General features: G+C 48.8%; 1 protein-coding gene across 2 annotated transcripts in view; it reads right to left on the bottom strand.

Annotated features, from left to right (window-relative positions):
- The window catches only part of LOC140404616 (E3 ubiquitin-protein ligase RNF167-like), a 148,434-nt gene extending 131,489 nt beyond the window's left edge, over positions 1–16,945 (bottom strand). Inside the window, exons 1-5 of one of the 2 annotated variants that reach the window (XM_072493220.1) lie at positions 16,904–16,945; positions 13,148–13,234; positions 10,751–10,876; positions 7,453–7,539; positions 2,809–2,931 (exon numbers count right to left, since the gene is read on the bottom strand). In XM_072493220.1, the coding sequence (XP_072349321.1) occupies positions 2,809–2,931; positions 7,453–7,539; positions 10,751–10,849 (309 nt within the window). In that variant the 5' untranslated portion in view covers positions 10,850–10,876; positions 13,148–13,234; positions 16,904–16,945. Of the gene's footprint in view, positions 1–2,808; positions 2,932–7,452; positions 7,540–10,750; positions 10,877–10,993; positions 11,015–13,147; positions 13,235–16,903 lie in introns of those variants that run through there. The other variant, XM_072493219.1, reaches the window with a different exon arrangement.
- Positions 16,946–17,350: the final 405 nt, after the last annotated feature.

The raw sequence follows: 17,350 nt of genomic DNA, 5'->3' as shown, positions 1-17,350 counted from the left end.
ATAATGACTGGCAGGGCCTGGTGAAGATTCACCTTCAGGCGCAACAGTCTGAGCTCAGTGATATGTGAACAGGCGTACAAAGTCTCACTGCTCCTTCCTCTTTGTAAATATAACCCTAACCATAATCGTCACTGCTCTGTGCAAGTTCCTGCTGTGTAAGAGAGACATCTCAAAACAAGCCCAACACAAATTCCGCTACCTGGGGATCCAAATAGCCCACAACTGGAAAGGGATCCACAAATGGAACCTCACCAGTCTGACAGAGGAAGTAAAAAACGGATCTGCAAAGATGGAACACACTCCCACTCTCCCTCGCGGGGAGTCCAGACGATCAAAATGAACGTGCTGCCCAGGTACCTCTTCCTATTCAGATCCATCCCGATCTACATCCCCAAGGCCTTTTTCAAAGCACTAGACAAACTAATCATGGCAGGTAAAGCTCCCATCTGCAACAACCATAGGTTCACGCCAGCGCTGACTGACGCCACCTTCAAAAGGTGGGGGCAGGACGGAGGGACATTGACAGTCAGGGACCTATACACGGACGGCAGGATCGCAACACTGGGCGAACTGACGGAGAAATTCCAGCTAGCCAGGCGGAACAAGCTAAGGTACCTGCAACTAAAAAACCTCCTACGAAAGGAGACAAGGATGTACCCACAACCACCACGACAGACACTACTGGAAGAGTTACTGGACGCAAGCATACTAGGTAAAGGAAACTGTAGTGTCATGCATGACCGACTGGTAGAAGGGGCCGACACCGTACTGGACGCAACAAGAATGAACTGGGTGGAGGACCTGGGGATCGAAATAGGGTGGGGACTCTGGAGCGAAGCACTGCAGAGGGTCAACTCCACCTCCACGTGCGCAAGGCTCAGCCTGACGCAACTAAAAGTGGTACATAGAGCCCACTTAACAAGGACCCGTATGAGTAGGTTCTTCCCGGAGGTGGAGGACAGATGTGAGCGGTGCCAAGGAGGCCCGGCCAACCACGCCCACATGTTCTGGTCCTGCCCCAGACTTGTGGAGTACTGGACTGCCTTCTTCGAGGCAATGTCCAAGGTGGTGGGGGTGAGGGTGGAGCCATGCCCGAAAGTGGCGGTCTTCGGGGTTTCAGACCAGCCAGATCTATTCCTGGGGAGGAGGGCGGACGCCCTTGCCTTTGCCTCCCTGATCGCCCGCCGTAGAATCCTGTTCGGCTGGCGGTCAGCAGCACCCACCCAAAGCTGCAGACTGGCTGGCGGTCAGCACCACCCAAAGCTGCAGACTGGCTGGCGGTCAGCAGCACCACCCAAAGCTGCAGACTGGCTGGCGGTCAGCAGCACCACCCAAAGCTGCGGACTGGCTGGTGGTCAGCAGCACCACCCAAAGCTGCAGACTGGCTGGCGGTCAGCAGCACCCAAAGCTGCAGACTGGCTGGTGGTCAGCAGCACCACCCAAAGCTGCAGACTGGCTGGCGGTCAGCAGCACCACCCAAAGCTGCGGACTGGCTGGTGGTCAGCAGCACCACCCAAAGCTGCAGACTGGCTGGCGGTCAGCAGCACCACCCAAAGCTGCAGACTGGCTGGCGGTCAGCAGCACCACCCAAAGCTGCAGACTGGCTGGCGGTCAGCAGCACCACCCAAAGCTGCAGACTGGCTGGCGGTCAGCACCACCCAAAGCTGCAGACTGGCTGGCGGTCAGCACCACCCAAAGCTGCAGACTGGCTGGCGGTCAGCAGCACCACCCAAAGCTGCAGACTGGCTGGCGGTCAGCAGCACCACCCAAAGCTACAGACTGGCTGGCGGTCAGCAGCACCACCCAAAGCTGCGGACTGGCTGGTGGTCAGCAGCACCACCCAAAGCTGCAGACTGGCTGGCGGTCAGCAGCACCACCCAAAGCTGCAGACTGGCTGTCCGACCTCTCGGAATCTCTCCAAATGGAGAAAATCAAATTCGCCATCCGAGGGTCAGACGACGGCTTCCACAGAACGTGGGAGCCATTCACCCAATTGTTCCGGGACTTGATTGTGGCCAACGAACAAGCAGAATACTAGCCAGGTAGCCAAGAAACAGGGGAGAGTAGCCAAAGCATGAGAGGGAGAGATAGACCGGGGGGGGGGGGGCAGCTAAATCTAAGAGGAAGGAAAGGCGACCCACGGGGGAGGGGGAGGGGGGCAGAAGCGGGGAGAGGGGGGGTAGAGGGAAGAGACGGAACAATAGAGGAGAGCCAGGGAGGGGGAGGGGAGCGGCAGGGAAACGTTAACAAACTTAACGTCCACAGGAACAGAGAAAACGGGGAAGACGGGGAATTGCGCAGAAGCGGAACAAGACGACAACAGCAGCAAACTCCGTCTGGGAGAAGCAAGGGACGACAACACCACAAACAGATGCCTACTTACGTGTGTAAATAATTTTGCCAAGTGTACAGAGCTGCTGCTGTTGAGCGGAGGCACAATACCGTCCGATGGCTTCTCAGGGAAAATTAAAACGTCAGCAGCAGCAGCGACCTGTAGGGGAGTGGGGGGGTGAGTGCTCCGTTGGGAGGGTGTGGGAAGACTGAGGCGTGTGGGGTCACGTCTAGTCAATTGCTATTGTATATTCTCTTTTTGCACTATGTTAATGTTCACTCTATTTTGCTGTGTTAGTATTATTACTATTTATTATGAAAAACTTTAATTAAAAAAATATTTTTTTTAAAAAGAGAGACATCTCAGCTTTGACAATGCACGAACAATATCGTCCACGTATTTCATACATTTAGCTGTAATACATATGGAACATTTCCCAGCTGGTATTTCCCAGGTGGTATTTATGTACTACATACCTTGATGTCAAAATTGCAGTCAAATCTGCGAATCAGAACGATGAAGTCGTGAATGGTGGTGTTTGAAGGTGGTGGTGCGATTGGCACACAGGCGTTATCAGGCTTTGCAAGTATCAGATAACCCTACAGGAATTGAAAGATAAACTTTTAGAAATATTTTAACCCCCTCCCCCCAACCTCATGGTGAACCCCTCTTCCAGTCCCCGAATGGCCAACTTAACTTTCTCCAGGTGCAAAGATTCTGCCACTCACTCACACCCTCGCTGCACCGGGTCCCGCTGACTATCTGAGCTATCAGACAGGCAAAGGCCAGGACATGGGCCTCTCTGCTCGCCTGAACTCGGGGGTCTTCCGCCACGCCGAGTATCGCCACCTCCGCACTCGGAGCCACCTGTGCAGAGAATTTCAGACATTACATCTGAATCCGAGTCCAAAACCCCCTCAACCTCAGACACGCCCAAAACATATGCACATAGTGCCCCCTCTCTCCCTGCCGCCCCCCCTCCAGCACACCGTCCACACCACTACTCCACCCCCCTCAAAAAGAACCGGCTCACCCTCTGGACCATCATGTCCCCCATGAATTGGATGAGGTTTAATCTCGCTCACGACGAGGAAACATTCACCCTCCGCAGGGCTTCCATCCTCAACCCTAACTCCTCCTCCCATTTGCCTCCGACCTCCTCCACAGGAGCTCCCTCCCTATCCACCAGCTCTCCATATATATCCACCACCCTCCCCTCCCCAATGCCACCCTCGGACAACAGCTTGTCCTGCAGCATTGGAGGTGGCAGCTCCGAAAAGGACGGCACCTCTTTCCTAACAAAGTCCCTCACCTGCAGCTACCTGGACCTCTTTCCCTTCAGCAACTGGTACACCTCCTCAAGCTCCCCCTCCTCAAGCTCCCCCTCCTCAAGCTCCCCCTCCTCAAGCTCCTCCAGGCCGGCAAACTCTCACCTCCTTGAGCTCCTCCAGGCCGGCAAACTTTCCTCCCACACAAACAAGTCCCTGAAGTGCTCTATCCTCACCTGTCGTCACCCCCGGGACCCCCCGCGTCCAGCCCCGCAGGCGCTAACCTACAGGCGTCACATATCGCCGCCCACAGAGACTTGCCTTCCAGTCCGACGTGCTGCCGACACTGGTTCCAAACTGTTAACACTGATACCACCACCGTGCTCACGGAGTATCGGACCGGCGGGAATGGCAGGGACGCCAAGAACAGTGCCCTCAAACTGGTCCCCCTACACGACGCCCCCTCCACCGCCCCCAGTCTGACCCCTCCTCCACCGCCCATTTCCTAACCATTGCGGTGTTTGCTGCCCAGAAGTAATTCGATAGGCTCGGCAAAGCCAGCCCCCCCCTCAATCGATCCCTTTCCAGAAACACCCTCACCCGCAGGGCCTTCCCCGCCCACACAGACCTCAAAAACACCCCATTGACCTTTCTAAAGGACTCGGGAACACAGATGGGAAGGTTCTGAAATATGAACAGAAACCTGGGCAGCACCGTCTGTACCAGCCCTGTGCCCACCCTGTACCTGCCCTGTACCCACCCTGTACCCGCCCTGTACCCGCCCTGCCAAAGCCAAGGGCAGCACCGTCTGTACCCGCCCTGTACCCGCCCTGCCAAAGCCAAGGGCAGCACCGCCTGTACCCACCCTGTACCCACCCTGTACCCGCCCTGCCAAAGCCAAGGGCAGCACCGCCTGTACCCACCCTGTGCCCGCCCTGCCAAAGCCAAGGGCAGCACCGCCTGTACCCACCCTGTGCCCGCCCTGCCAAAGACGAGGGCAGCACATCCCACCGTGACGTCCACCTTCATTCCCTCCACCAATTGCACCAAGTTCAGCTTATGCAGTTTTGCCCCCACTCCGCGTCACCTGTACCCCGAGATAGCAGAAACTCACCCCCACCGCCCGGAACCACAACTCCCCCAGACTCCTCTCCTGCCCCCTGGCGTTTATCGGGAACACCTCACTTTTCCCCATATTCAATTTATATCCTGAGAAATGGTCAAACTCCCCAGGATCCTGTCATTGGTGGTGTGGAGGAGGTTTGGGGGGTGGGTGGGGGGGAGAGCAGGAGTCAGCCATCTGGCCCCTCGAGCCTGCTCCGCCATTCAATGAGATCATGGCTGATCTTTTGTGGACTCAGCTCCAATTTCCGTCCCGAACACCACAACCCTTTATTCCTTCCTTGCCAGTCAGCCATGTTCCTTCTTTACCCAGCCCTCCCCAGGTCCATGCCCCGTACTCCTCCGAGCCCACCATAAGATATCCGCCGCCATCTCTAGTTAACGCCACACCAGCATTCCGCACATCAACATCCTTCCCCACCCCTCCCCTCCCTCCCATAGCCAAACAAAAAAACATCCCCCTCCCCTTTCCCCGCTCCCTCGAAATATAAATATTTTTAACTTTCAATTGGAAACCAAATTCTTTCCTAATTGAAAAGCTGCTCTTGAGACCTGACTGCCAGCAGTTACGATGGAGTTGCCACTTATCTTTCTGAAAGACTCAGTACCTCCCTCAGGGACAAAGGCGGAAAGCAGCCAATTTACTTGGAGAATAATGAAACATGGCTCCACTAATTTGGTACAAATTACGACACAACTTCCCCCGTTCAACTTTGAAGACAGAAATTTTACATTTTCCCAATCTTCTCAGCAGTCCCCAGTTCCTTTCCCCGTGCCTTCTCCAACGTGACCGCATCCAGATAAGACTGTCCAATCATCCATGTTCATCTCTGCTCTGGAGGGGAGAAATCTAACCATGGGACCTTCTCTTCCTGTTTTAACGATCTCACGTTTCTACACGAGTGGGATAATTACTGTGAGAATCTGCACTGAACCTCACCAGAGTGACCAGAATTCTCATCAGCAAAATGCAAAAATAAATCTTAAAACGCCAACTTTTTTTTTCCAATTAAGGGGCAGCTTTAGCGTGGCCAATCCACCGACCCTGGACATCTTTTAGGTTGTGGGGTGAGACCCCCTCAAACACGGGGAGAATGTGCAAACTCCACACGGACAGTGACCCGGGGCCGGGATCAAACCCGAGACCTCAGCGCCATCAGGCAGCAGTGCTAACCACTGTGCCACCGTGCCGCCCTCCATTGGCAAAGTTAATATTACAATTAACTAAAGCCCAATAATCACATAATTCTCCCAAAGTATGCACATATTCTCACTTTGATGGGCAGCTCAAAAACAGCTTCTTCCCCACTTCACCAGACTCCTAAATGACCCTCTTATGGACTGACCTCATGAACACTACACCCTGTATGCTTCATCCGATGCCAGTGCTTATGTAGTTACATTGTATATGTTGTGTTGCCCTATTATGTATTTTCTTTTATTCCCTTTTCTTCTCATGTACTTAATGATCTGTTGAGCTGCTCGCAGAAAAATACTTTTCACTGTACCTCGGTACACGTGACAATAAACAAATCCAATCCAAGCACAGTGACACAGTGGTTAGCACTGGGACTGCGGTGCTGAGGACCCGGGGTCAATCCCGGCTCTGGGTCACTGTCCGTGTGGAGTTTGCACATTCTCCCCGTGTCTGCGTGGGTCTCACCCCCACAACCCAAAGAGGCACAGGGTAGATGGATTGGCCGCGCTAAATTGCCCCTTAATTGGAAAAAAAAGAATTGGATACTCTAAATTTCATAAAAATGTAATATGTATATATTCTCCCTTTGATTTATACAGCACCACTCCCAACTGTAAGCTTCACAATCAATGAAGCACTTTGAAAATTTTGTCACTGCTGTAACATAAGGAAGAGGTATTTGCACCCAGATATTTCCAACAAACAACATTTAAATAAAGCTCAGATCATCTGTTTAAGGTATTGGTTGAGGGATAAATATTACTCCGTAATATCAGTCAGATAATGTTAGATAAGCCCTGTTCTTTTCCAAATAATCCCAAAGATTCGTTCACGTCCACCTGAGTTGACATAACAAAGAATCTACAATGCAGAAAGAGGCCATTCGGCCCATCGAGGCTGCACCAGCCCCTGGAAAGAGGATCCTATTGAAGCCCACACCTCCACCCTATCCCCGTAACCCAGTAGCCCTACCGAACCTTTTGGGCAGGAAGGGACAATTCAGCGTGGCCAATCCGCCTAACCTGCACACCTTTGGACTGTGGGAGGAAACCGGAGCACCGGAGGAAATCCACGTATTCACGGGGAGAAGGTGCAGACTCCGCACAGACAGTGACCCGAGCCGGGAATCGAACGCGGGACCCTGGAGCTGTGAGGCAGCAGGGCTAACCACTGGGATGCCTCATCTGAAGGAAGACTCATCTGACAGTGCAGCACACCCCAAGTGCCGGACCTATGGCGTTCACTCGGAATCGTGGTCAGGTTTCGGGAGCAGATCTTGAATTCCCAACCTCCTGAGCTAGGGGCATGAGGAAACTCCACTGAGCACAGCTGACAATATTTGCAATGTGAAAGTTTAAATGGTCTGAAATGAAAGGTGGGTTGTGACTTGTGGAGAAATCTGTCTGCCTTGTCCCTCCCCGCGTTTCCCTCTTTTCGTCCCACTCTGGGGACATCCTATGTCTGTGAAAGATACTCTCGCAATGCAAGTTCCTCCTTTGATGCACGTTCTTTAGTGAAAGCAATAAACCGACCTGTAGCCCCTCCTTCAGCAGCTGGTAACCGAACATTGAAGGCAGGTCTTCAAAGACCATGGTGGTGTTGGGCGTTCTGTTTGTGTACTGTGTAAAGAAACAGACCATTATTTGTGTTAGGAAATGGAATGTTAGCATCAAGCTTACATCAGAAGCCAATTTCAGAAGGTGCGCGGGATTTTACCTGGAAATATAATTGCCTGTAGGAGGCAGGAGGACGTAGCTCAGTTAGCAAGGCGGACGATGGATGCATTGCAATACAGAAAAATGTAAAATATTTGATTTTTTAAATTGATTCAAATTACAATATGTTACAATTGCAAAATAACATTACTACATTTTCAAAGAATCACAGAATACTGCAATGCTCAAGAGGCCCTTGGGACTGTCTCTAGGGGCTGGTTTAGCACAGGGCTAAAGGGCTGGCTTTTAAAACAGACCGAGGCAGGCCAGCAGCACGGTTCAATTCCCATACCAGCCTCCCCGAACAGGCGCCGGAATGTGGCGACTAGGGGCTTTTCACAGTAACTTCATTTGAAGCCTACTTGTGACAATAAGCGATTTTCATTTCATTTTTTTCATTTTTCTTTAAATAAACAATCATAGAATCATAGAATTTACAGTGCAGAAGGAGGCCATTCAACCCATCGAGTCTGCACCGGCTCTTGGAAAGAGCTCCCTCCTTAAGCCCACACCTCCACCCTATCCCAGTAACTAACTTTTTTGACACATATAGCAATTTAGCATGGCCAATCCACCTGACCTGCACATCTTTGGACTGTGGGAGGAAACCGGAGCACCCGGAGGAAACCCACGGGGAGAAAGTGCAAACTCCACACAGACAGTCACCCGAGGCCGGAATTGAACCCGGCACTCTGGAGGCAGCAGTGCTAACCACTGTGCCACCGTGCCGCCCCAATGTAGGATCCTTGGGGCAGGAATAAGCCTGTCATTGAGTATGTTTAAAACCGTGATTGACAGATTTCTGAATGCCAATTGCTTTACAGAATATGACGTGGAAATGCCGGCGTTGGACTGGGGTGAGCACAGTAAGAAGTCTTACAACACCAGTTTAAAGTCGCCACCTGAGAAAGGAGCAGTGCTCCAAAAGCTAGTGATTTGAAACAAACCTGTTGGACTTTAACCTGGTGTTTTAAGACTTCTTACTTTACAGAACTTGGGGAAAGTGTGGGGGGAAAGCCATTGCAGTGAATAATAAGCTATGATCATAGCGAATGGTGGAGCAGGCTCGAGGGGCTGAATGGCCTCCTCCTGCTCTGATGTCATGTATTCCTATTTGGCCCTGACAGCCTGCTCCACCATTCACGCAGATCATGGCTGATTATGGTCTCAATTCTACTCTCCTGTCTGACTGCTATCAAAGTATTCAAGATACTAAGAGGGAAAGACAGGGTAGGTAAAGATAAACTATTTCCCCTGGTTGGCGATTCTAAAACTAGGAGCACGGTCTAAAAACTAGGGCCAGACGGTTCAGGATAGATGCTCAGAAGAACCTCTTCACTCAAAGGGTGGTAGAGGTTTGGAATTCTCTCCCACAAACAGCAGTTGAAGCGAGATCAGTTGTTAATTTTATATCTTAGGTAAATAGATTTTTGGTAAGCAAAAATATGAAGGGATATGGACCAACGGCAGGAGTTAGGCCTCAGATTAGCCGTGATCTCATTGAAGGGACAGGCTCAAGGGGCTGAATGGCCTACTCCTGTTCCTATAGAGAGGGTGCAGAAGAGATTTACCAGGATGTTGCCTGGTATGGAGGGCATTAGCTATGAGGAGCGATTGAACGAAGCAGGTTGAGGGGCGACCTGATAGAGGTCTACAAAATTATGAAGGGCATAGACAGAGTGGATAGTCAGAGGCTTTTTCCCAGGGTAGAGGGGTCAATTACTAGGGGGCATAGTTTTCATAGAATTTACAGTGCAGAAGGAGGCCATTCGGCCCGTCGAGTCTGCACCAGCTCTTGGAACGAGCACCCTACCCAAGGTCAACACCTCCACCCTATCCCCATAACCCAGTAACCCCACCCAACACTAAGGGCAATTTTGGACACTAAGGGCAATTTTTCATGGCCAATCCACCTAACCTGCATATCTTTGGACTGTGGGAGGAAACCGGAGCACCCGGAGGAAACCCACGCACACACGGGTTTTTATTTGTATTTTTTTTATTTTATTTTATTTTTAAAATAAATTTAGAGTACCCAATTCATTTTTCCAATTAAGACACAATTTAGCGTGGCCAATCCACCTAATTGCCACATCTTTGGGTTGTGGGGGCGAAACCCACTCCGACACGGGGAGAATGTGCAGACTCCACACGGACAGTGACCCAGGGCCGGGATTCGAACCCGGGTCCTCAGCGCCGTAGGCAGCAATGCTAACCACTGTTCTACTGTGCTGCCCGAGTCCACTACCAGGTGGGTACAAGAAAAGATAAATGAAATGAACAGCAGCCAGGTGGTTGCAAAGCCCCAATAGGGTGACCAATGAACAACGAGGGAGGGGAGCTCTTTCCACGCTTACCCAGTCTGGCATACATTCGTCCTACAATATGTGGCCGATTCTAGATAACAATAATCTTTATTATTGTCACAAGTAGGCTTACATTAACACTGCAATGAGGTTACTGTGAAAAGCCCCTAGTCGTCACATTCCAGCGCCTGTTCGGGTACACAGAGGGAGAATTCAGAATGTCCAATTCACCTAACAAGCACGTCTTTTCGGTACTTGTGGGAGGAAACCGGAGCACCCGGAGGAAACCCATGCAGACACGGGGAGAATGTGCAGACTCCGCACAGACAGTGACCCAGCGGGGAATCGAACCTGGGACCCTGGTCCTCCCACAAGTCCCGAAAGGAGCGCTTGTTAGGCGAATTGGACATTGTGAATTCTAACTCTGTGTACCCGAACAGGCGCCGGAGTGTGGCGACTAGGGGATTTTCACAGTAACTTCATTGCAATATTAATGTAAACCTACTTGTGACAAAAATAAAGATTATATTATCTTAATATCTCCCTGCAGCCTGCTTTTGCTCTCTGAATTACTTACAAGGCCTCACATTTGATGAAATGATTGATTTCTACGGCCACTATCACTGTTCCTTGCTGAGTTCAAGTGCAGACCCATGATTGAAGGTGTATAATTTAATATTACACCAGCAGTGCATTCACACACTGCAGGCCAGCACATAATAAATAAGCCTCTACTCTTTTCCATTGTGGGTCAGTGTGTGAGGGAAAATAGATTATTTTCGAAATGTTCATTCTTGAGCTGGACTTACTGCGCACACATATCCCTCCGCAGCTGGTACATCCATTAGGAGGATCGGCAAAACGAAGATGGCACAGTATGGCACTGAATAGTACACACCAGCGGGCATCTTGAGTCACTGAATCTTGCACAGCACCTGCCCCGATAAGCAAAGGAAATGTGTCAGCGTTAGATGCTCAACACTTCAACGCGGTGAACACAACAAAACTTCAGTATCAACTGTTGCTCCCTTTGAAATTGGGTATTCCTATACCTGATGAGTGCAAAATGAAAAGATTTGACTGCATGTCTTGTTTTTCATCAGCAATACTACAAGCTTCCTCTGCGGGCCCAAACAGAAAGCTGTGGTCAGGATTGTTTCAGGTGCATGGTTCCTATCAGTACAGACAGCTGCTGCCACATTAATGTCACAGTCTGCGCTCGAATGGCACCACTCATAATATTTCTTTCCCACATCATTAAACAATAAATTCAACCTTGCAGAAGGACGAGGATTCATGCATAAAACCCCATGAAATGTACTGAGTCAGCACCAATGGAATAAGATTACAGTATAAATGCTCTCCATGTAGTTAGGACATGGAATTGCGACTATGATGTCTCTGACCAAACAGCAGTGGTGTCGCTGCCAAGGTGTTAGAAAGGGAAGGTGAAGCGAGTTACGGTAGGTGAAGTGACGTTACGACCCGAGTGTCTCAAAGCCAGGACCGCCTGCATCTATGGGAGAACTCAAGCCAGGATAGATTCCAGTCAAAGCCTGCTCCTTACTGGTGGCATCACGGGATTAAAGAGAATTTCAGATTATGCGGCAGAACCTGGGAGGGGCATCAAAGAATTTATCAAATTTACTTTTAAATTGGGACATCCTACAAAAGAATAAAAATCCCTCAGTTCTGTCCTTTTAAACCTTCGTTTCACACACACACACACACACACATATAAAAATGAGGAGGAATCGGGGCGGCGCGGTGGCGCAGTGGTTAGCACTGCTGCCTCACGGCGCCGAGGTCCCAGGTTCGATCCCGGCTCTGGGTCACTGTCCGTGTGGAGTTTGCACATTCTCCCCGTGTCTGCCTGGGTTTCGCCCCCACAACCCAAAGATGTGCAGGGTAGGTGGATTGGCCGCGCTAAATTGCCCCTTAATTATACAAAATGAATTAGATACTCTAAATTCATTTAAAAAAGATTTGCCAGACCTTTGCTGACTCACTTAACCCATCCACATCACCTTATAGTCTCCATATGTCCTCTTCACAACTTACTCACCTGCCTATCTTTGTGTCGTCAGCAAATTTAGCAACCATACCATTTGTTCCTTTATATAAATCGTTTAATTAATCAACTTGTGCCTCTCTATGCCTTTTCATAATATCAGGACCAAGACCGTGCACATTACTAAATGTAGCTTGAACTTTTACATAACTTCACTACTTTTGACTTCTATAAGCTGTAGCAATAACCGCCATTGCTTTGTTACCATTTGAATTGTTTACTAACCTCCGTGCTACATTCCTGGGTCCTGCTCTTCAACCCCAGTCAGTTTCTTATTTTCTGAGATGTACGTGCTGTTTCAATTCTTCCAACCAAAGTGCATCGCCTCACATTTATCTATGTTAAAGTTCATTTGCCCAGTCTGAAAATGTCCCAATGTCTTCTAAACCATGGTCCCAACATTGGCCTTTTCTTTTATAAATTTAGAGTACCCAATTCATTTCTTCCAATTAAGGGGCAATTTAGCGTGTTCAATCCACCTACCCTGCACATCTTTGGGCTGTGGAGGCGAAACCCACGCAGACACGGGGAGAATGTGCAAACTCCACACGGACAGTGACCCAGAGCCGGGATCGAACCTGGGACCTCGGCGCCGTGAGACTGCAGTGCTAACCACTGCGCCGCCGTGCTGCCCCAACATGACCTTTTCTACTTTTTGCAACCTGAATAACCAACTATTATTCCTCTACTTTCTGTTTTTACCAATTTGCTATGATTTCAGAATCTCTTTCCTAGCTATCTACCCTTGGCTTGCTTATTTTCCCACTTTTGTTGGAATGCATTTCTATTAAACTCTACTGATTACATTCAAAGATATCCAACTATTTTCTTGTCGCTTTCCTTTAAAATACATTCCCCCCCCCCCCCCCACTCCCGTGTGCTTACTTTAGCTCCAGCCTTATATATCATAACTTGCTCTTTTCCTATTAGCTTAATCTTTATCCTACTTATGTCATTCATTGACACTAATCTTAAAACTTACCATGTTGTGATCACTATTACCAGTAGGTTTTCCTACACTTCCTCCATATTTGTTCTGGTTATCAATAATCACAAGATCCTGTAATTGTTCGTCTCTTCTTAAACTGGGGTAGTTGATAGCTGTCACAATTGTTATTCCATTCCAGCTACTCACCATAGATTTGGCTACACATTACTTCTTCGAATGCCCTTCCACTATTCGATACTATACAGTACACCCCTATTCGGGTGATAGGTCCCCCTAGGAACATGGAAACAAGAGTAGGCCATTTAATCCCTTCAACCTGTTCTGCCATTTAATGCAGCCCAAGTCCCAAAAAGCTGCCACATCCATTAATCTCTTTGGCTAACAGAAATGTATCAATCTTAGTTTAAAAATTATCAATAGATCTTTCATCAATTGCTGCTCGCGAGGACGGCACGGTGGCACAGTGGTTACCACTGCTGCCTCACGGTGTCGAGGACCCGGGTTCGATCCCAGCCCCGAGTCACTGTCCGTGTGGAGTTTGCACGTTCGCCCCGTGTTTGCGTGGGTCTCACCCCCACAGCCCAAAGATGTGCAGGGTAGGTGGACCGGCCGCGCTAAATTGCCCCTTCATTGGAAAATAAATAATTGGGTACTCTAAATTTATTTATTTTTTGATTGCTGCTCGTGGAAGAGAGTTCCAAACTTCTAATTTCACTCTTGAAATGTATGGCTCTAATTTTTAGATTGTGCCTTGCTCCCCACAGGTCGAGTCTCCTCCCAACCAATGGATATAATTTATATGACCCGAGATGCTCCCCTTAAAACATCAAATCACCCCTTAACCCCCTACGTGCCAGGGAATATATCTCTACTTTGTAGAATCGTTCCTCATAATGGTACTCAGCCTTCAAGTCCATTCAGGTAAATCTACACGGCACTCCCTTCAAGGCCAATATATCCTTCCTAAGGAAAGGGGCTAACCAGGGATTTGTATAAGAACAGAACAAAGAAGAATACAGCACAGGAACAGGCCCTTCGGCCCTCCAAGCCTGTGCCGACCATGGTTCCTGCCTAAACTAAAACCATCTGCACTTAGGGAGTCCGTATCCTTCCATTCCCACCCTATTCATATATTTGTCCAGATGCCCGTAAATGCCGCTATCTTATCGGCTCCCACCCCCTCCCCAGGCAGCGCGTTCCATATATTTACCACCATCTGTGTAAAAAACCTGCCTCACACATCTGTTCTAAACTTTTCCCCACGCACTGTGTCCCCTGGTACTCGACTCTCCTACCTTAGGAAAGAGCATCTGACTCTCCGCTCTGTCTCTGCCACTCAATCTTGTAGACCTCTATCAGGTCGCCTCTCAACCTCCGTCGTTCCAGTGAGAATAGACCAAGTTTATCCAACCTCTCCCCATAGCTGATGCCCTCCATACCAGGCAACATCCGAGTAAACCGCTTCTGTACCCTCTCCAAAGCATCCACATCCTTCTGGTAGTGTGGCGACCCGAATTGGACACAATATTCCAAATGAGGCCTAACTAAGGGCCTGGACAGCTGCAACATCACTTGCCAATTTTTATATTCATGCCACGACCAATAAAGGCCAGCATGCCATATGCCTTCTTGACCACCTTCTCCACGTGTTGCCACTTTCAGTGATCGGTGGACATGCACAGATCTCTCTGCCTGTCAATACTCGCAAGAGTTCTACCATTTACTGTGTAATTCCTACATGCATTGGACCTTCCAAAGTGCGTTATCTCACTCTTGTCCGGATTAAACTCCATTTCTCCTCCCAGGATTTCAACCAGTTTATATCCTGCTGTATCCTCTGGCAATACTCTGCAATATCCGCAACTCCACCAATTTGTGTGTCGTCTGCGAACTTACTAATCAGACCAGCTACATTTTCTTCCAAAACATTTATATACACCACGAATAACAAAGGCCCCAGAACTGACCCCTGTGGAACATCGCTAGTCACAGCCTTCCATTCAGAAAAGCACCTTTCCACTGCTACCCTCTGTCTTCTGTGCCCAAACCAGTTCTGTCTCCAACTTGCCAGCTCTCCTCTGATCCCGTGTGACTTCACCTTTTGTACCAGTCTGCCATGAGGTACCTTGTCAAAGGTTTTACTGAAGTCCGTGTAAACAACATCTGCTGCCTTTCTCTCATCTATCATCTTTGTCACTTCCTCGAAAAATTCGATCAAATTAGTGAGGCACGACCTCCCCTTCACAGAACCATGTTCCCCATCATGAAGAAGTCCATTTGTTTCCAAATGGAAGTAATACTAATCTGTGAGAATCTTTTCCTATAGTTTCCCTACCACTGACGCAAGGTTCGCCGGCCTATAATTTTCTGGATTATCCCTGCTGCCCTTCTTAAACAATGGAACAACATTGGCTACTCTCCAGTCCTCTGGAACTTTACTTGTAGCCAATGAGGATACAAAGATTACCGTCAAGGCCCCAGCAATTTCCTCCCTTACCTCCCTCAGTATTCTGGGGTAGATCCCATCAGGTCCTGGGGACTTATCTACTTTAATGCTTTTTAAGATGCCCAACACCTCCTCTATATTAATATCAACATGACTCAGAATATCTACACACTCTACCCTCTACTCCTCATCAACCAAGTCCTTCTCTTAGGTGAATACGGAGGCAAAGTATTAATTTAGTATCTCGCCCATTTCATCTGGTTCCATACATAGATTCTCTCTAGTATCCTTGAATGGACCAACCCTTTCTCTGACTACCCTCTTGCTCTTTATATATGTATAAAAACCTTAGGATTTTCCTTAATCCTGTTTGCCAACGACATTTCATGACCCTTTTTAGCCTTCCTAACCCCTACCTTAAGTTCCTTCTTACTTGCTTTATATTCAAGGGCTTCATCTGTCCGAAGCCTTTTCGACCTTGCGAATGCTTCCTTTTTCTTTTCTTTTTATCTAAATTTAGATTACCCAATTCAGTTTTTCCAATTAAGGGGCAATCTAGTGTGACCAATCCACCTAGCCTGCATATCTTTGGGTTGTGGGGGCGAAACCTGCAAACACGGGGAGAATGTGCAAACTCCACACGGACAGTGACCCAGAGCCGGGTCGAACCTGGGACCTCGGTGCCATGTGGCAACAGTGCTAACACTGCGCCACCGTGCTGCCCTCCTTTTTCTTTTTGGCAAGGTTCATAATATCCCTTGTTATCCAGGGTTCCCTGTACTTCCCACCCTTATCTTTCATCCTCACAGGTACACGCCGGTCCTGAATTCTAATCAATATTTGAAAGCCTCCCACATGCCGGGTGTTGATTTTCCCTCAAACAGCCTCGCCCAGTCAACTCTCCAGATCCTGCCTAATGCTATTGTAATTAGCCTTCCCCCAGTCTCACACCATCACCTGAGGACCACTCTTGTCCTTTTCCATAAGCAGTTTAAAACTTACAGAATTATGAGAGCTGAGGTATGACTTCTAACCTTCTTCCCTTTTTGTCCATGACCCCAATCCACGTGGATTCTGTACCTATCTTGCGGCCAGCTACATACTTCTTCCTCGTGGCAGTTATCTTTAAATAGTGCAGCTAATGACTGTGCTGCCAATTGTTTCCTCTATGCAGTCACGTCTCAGTCATCCCTTTACACAGTGTCACGACAAACTGTCTCAACTTCATCATTTTAAAAAATAATTCCTTCGCTATGGTATCAACCCGACAGGGTTAATTTTGTGGCTTCGCCAGTGTCATTTCTAAGACGAGGTGAGGTGTTCGGCCACTTTGCTAGCAATTCTCACGTTGAAAAGCCACAAATCTTGTCAAGGTTTAGGACATCATCAAGCTTGTTTGATTCATTTCTGGCTGGTATCTCAAGAGGTGACCCCTGTCTCAGTGTACACCCGCAATCCATAGACAATTGCTGGGAAATATCTACACTAACATGTACCTCAGACTTGTTACTTTATGTGGTCTGTCTGGTGCCTGATAGGGCACTACTGGTACATAGATGCTAACTTCACTCAGGAATTTTCACTTTTCATTAAAAAAAACAGCCAGATGGCAACTCTGGCCCGTATCCTCGAATATCTTCACCTGCTAGCTAGTCCCTGACCCTGCCTCCCCTTTATGCTTTCACAATTAGTGTCTGACAGGTAGTGGGGGCGGGGGGCTTTTCTCCTCAGAGATGAGCAGTATATCAAACACAAGCTTCGCACATTTTCCCTTACGATTATGTCAGATGACAAGCAGCGGTGAGAGATAGTGTGGGCTCTTTACAAAGGAATGCAGGTAATGTTGCAAATGACAATCAGGAAATGGCAAACTCGGCCTTCCCAGTCAAGAAAGAGGAGATATACCCAGCATTATCTCCCCAAACCAACAATGAACCAAGCTT

This window comes from Scyliorhinus torazame, chromosome 31, assembly GCF_047496885.1.
Source record: "Scyliorhinus torazame isolate Kashiwa2021f chromosome 31, sScyTor2.1, whole genome shotgun sequence".
NCBI lineage: Eukaryota > Metazoa > Chordata > Chondrichthyes > Carcharhiniformes > Scyliorhinidae > Scyliorhinus > Scyliorhinus torazame.
Note: the sequence above shows the minus strand (reverse complement) of the source record. Positions and strands in the feature narration are given on the sequence as shown.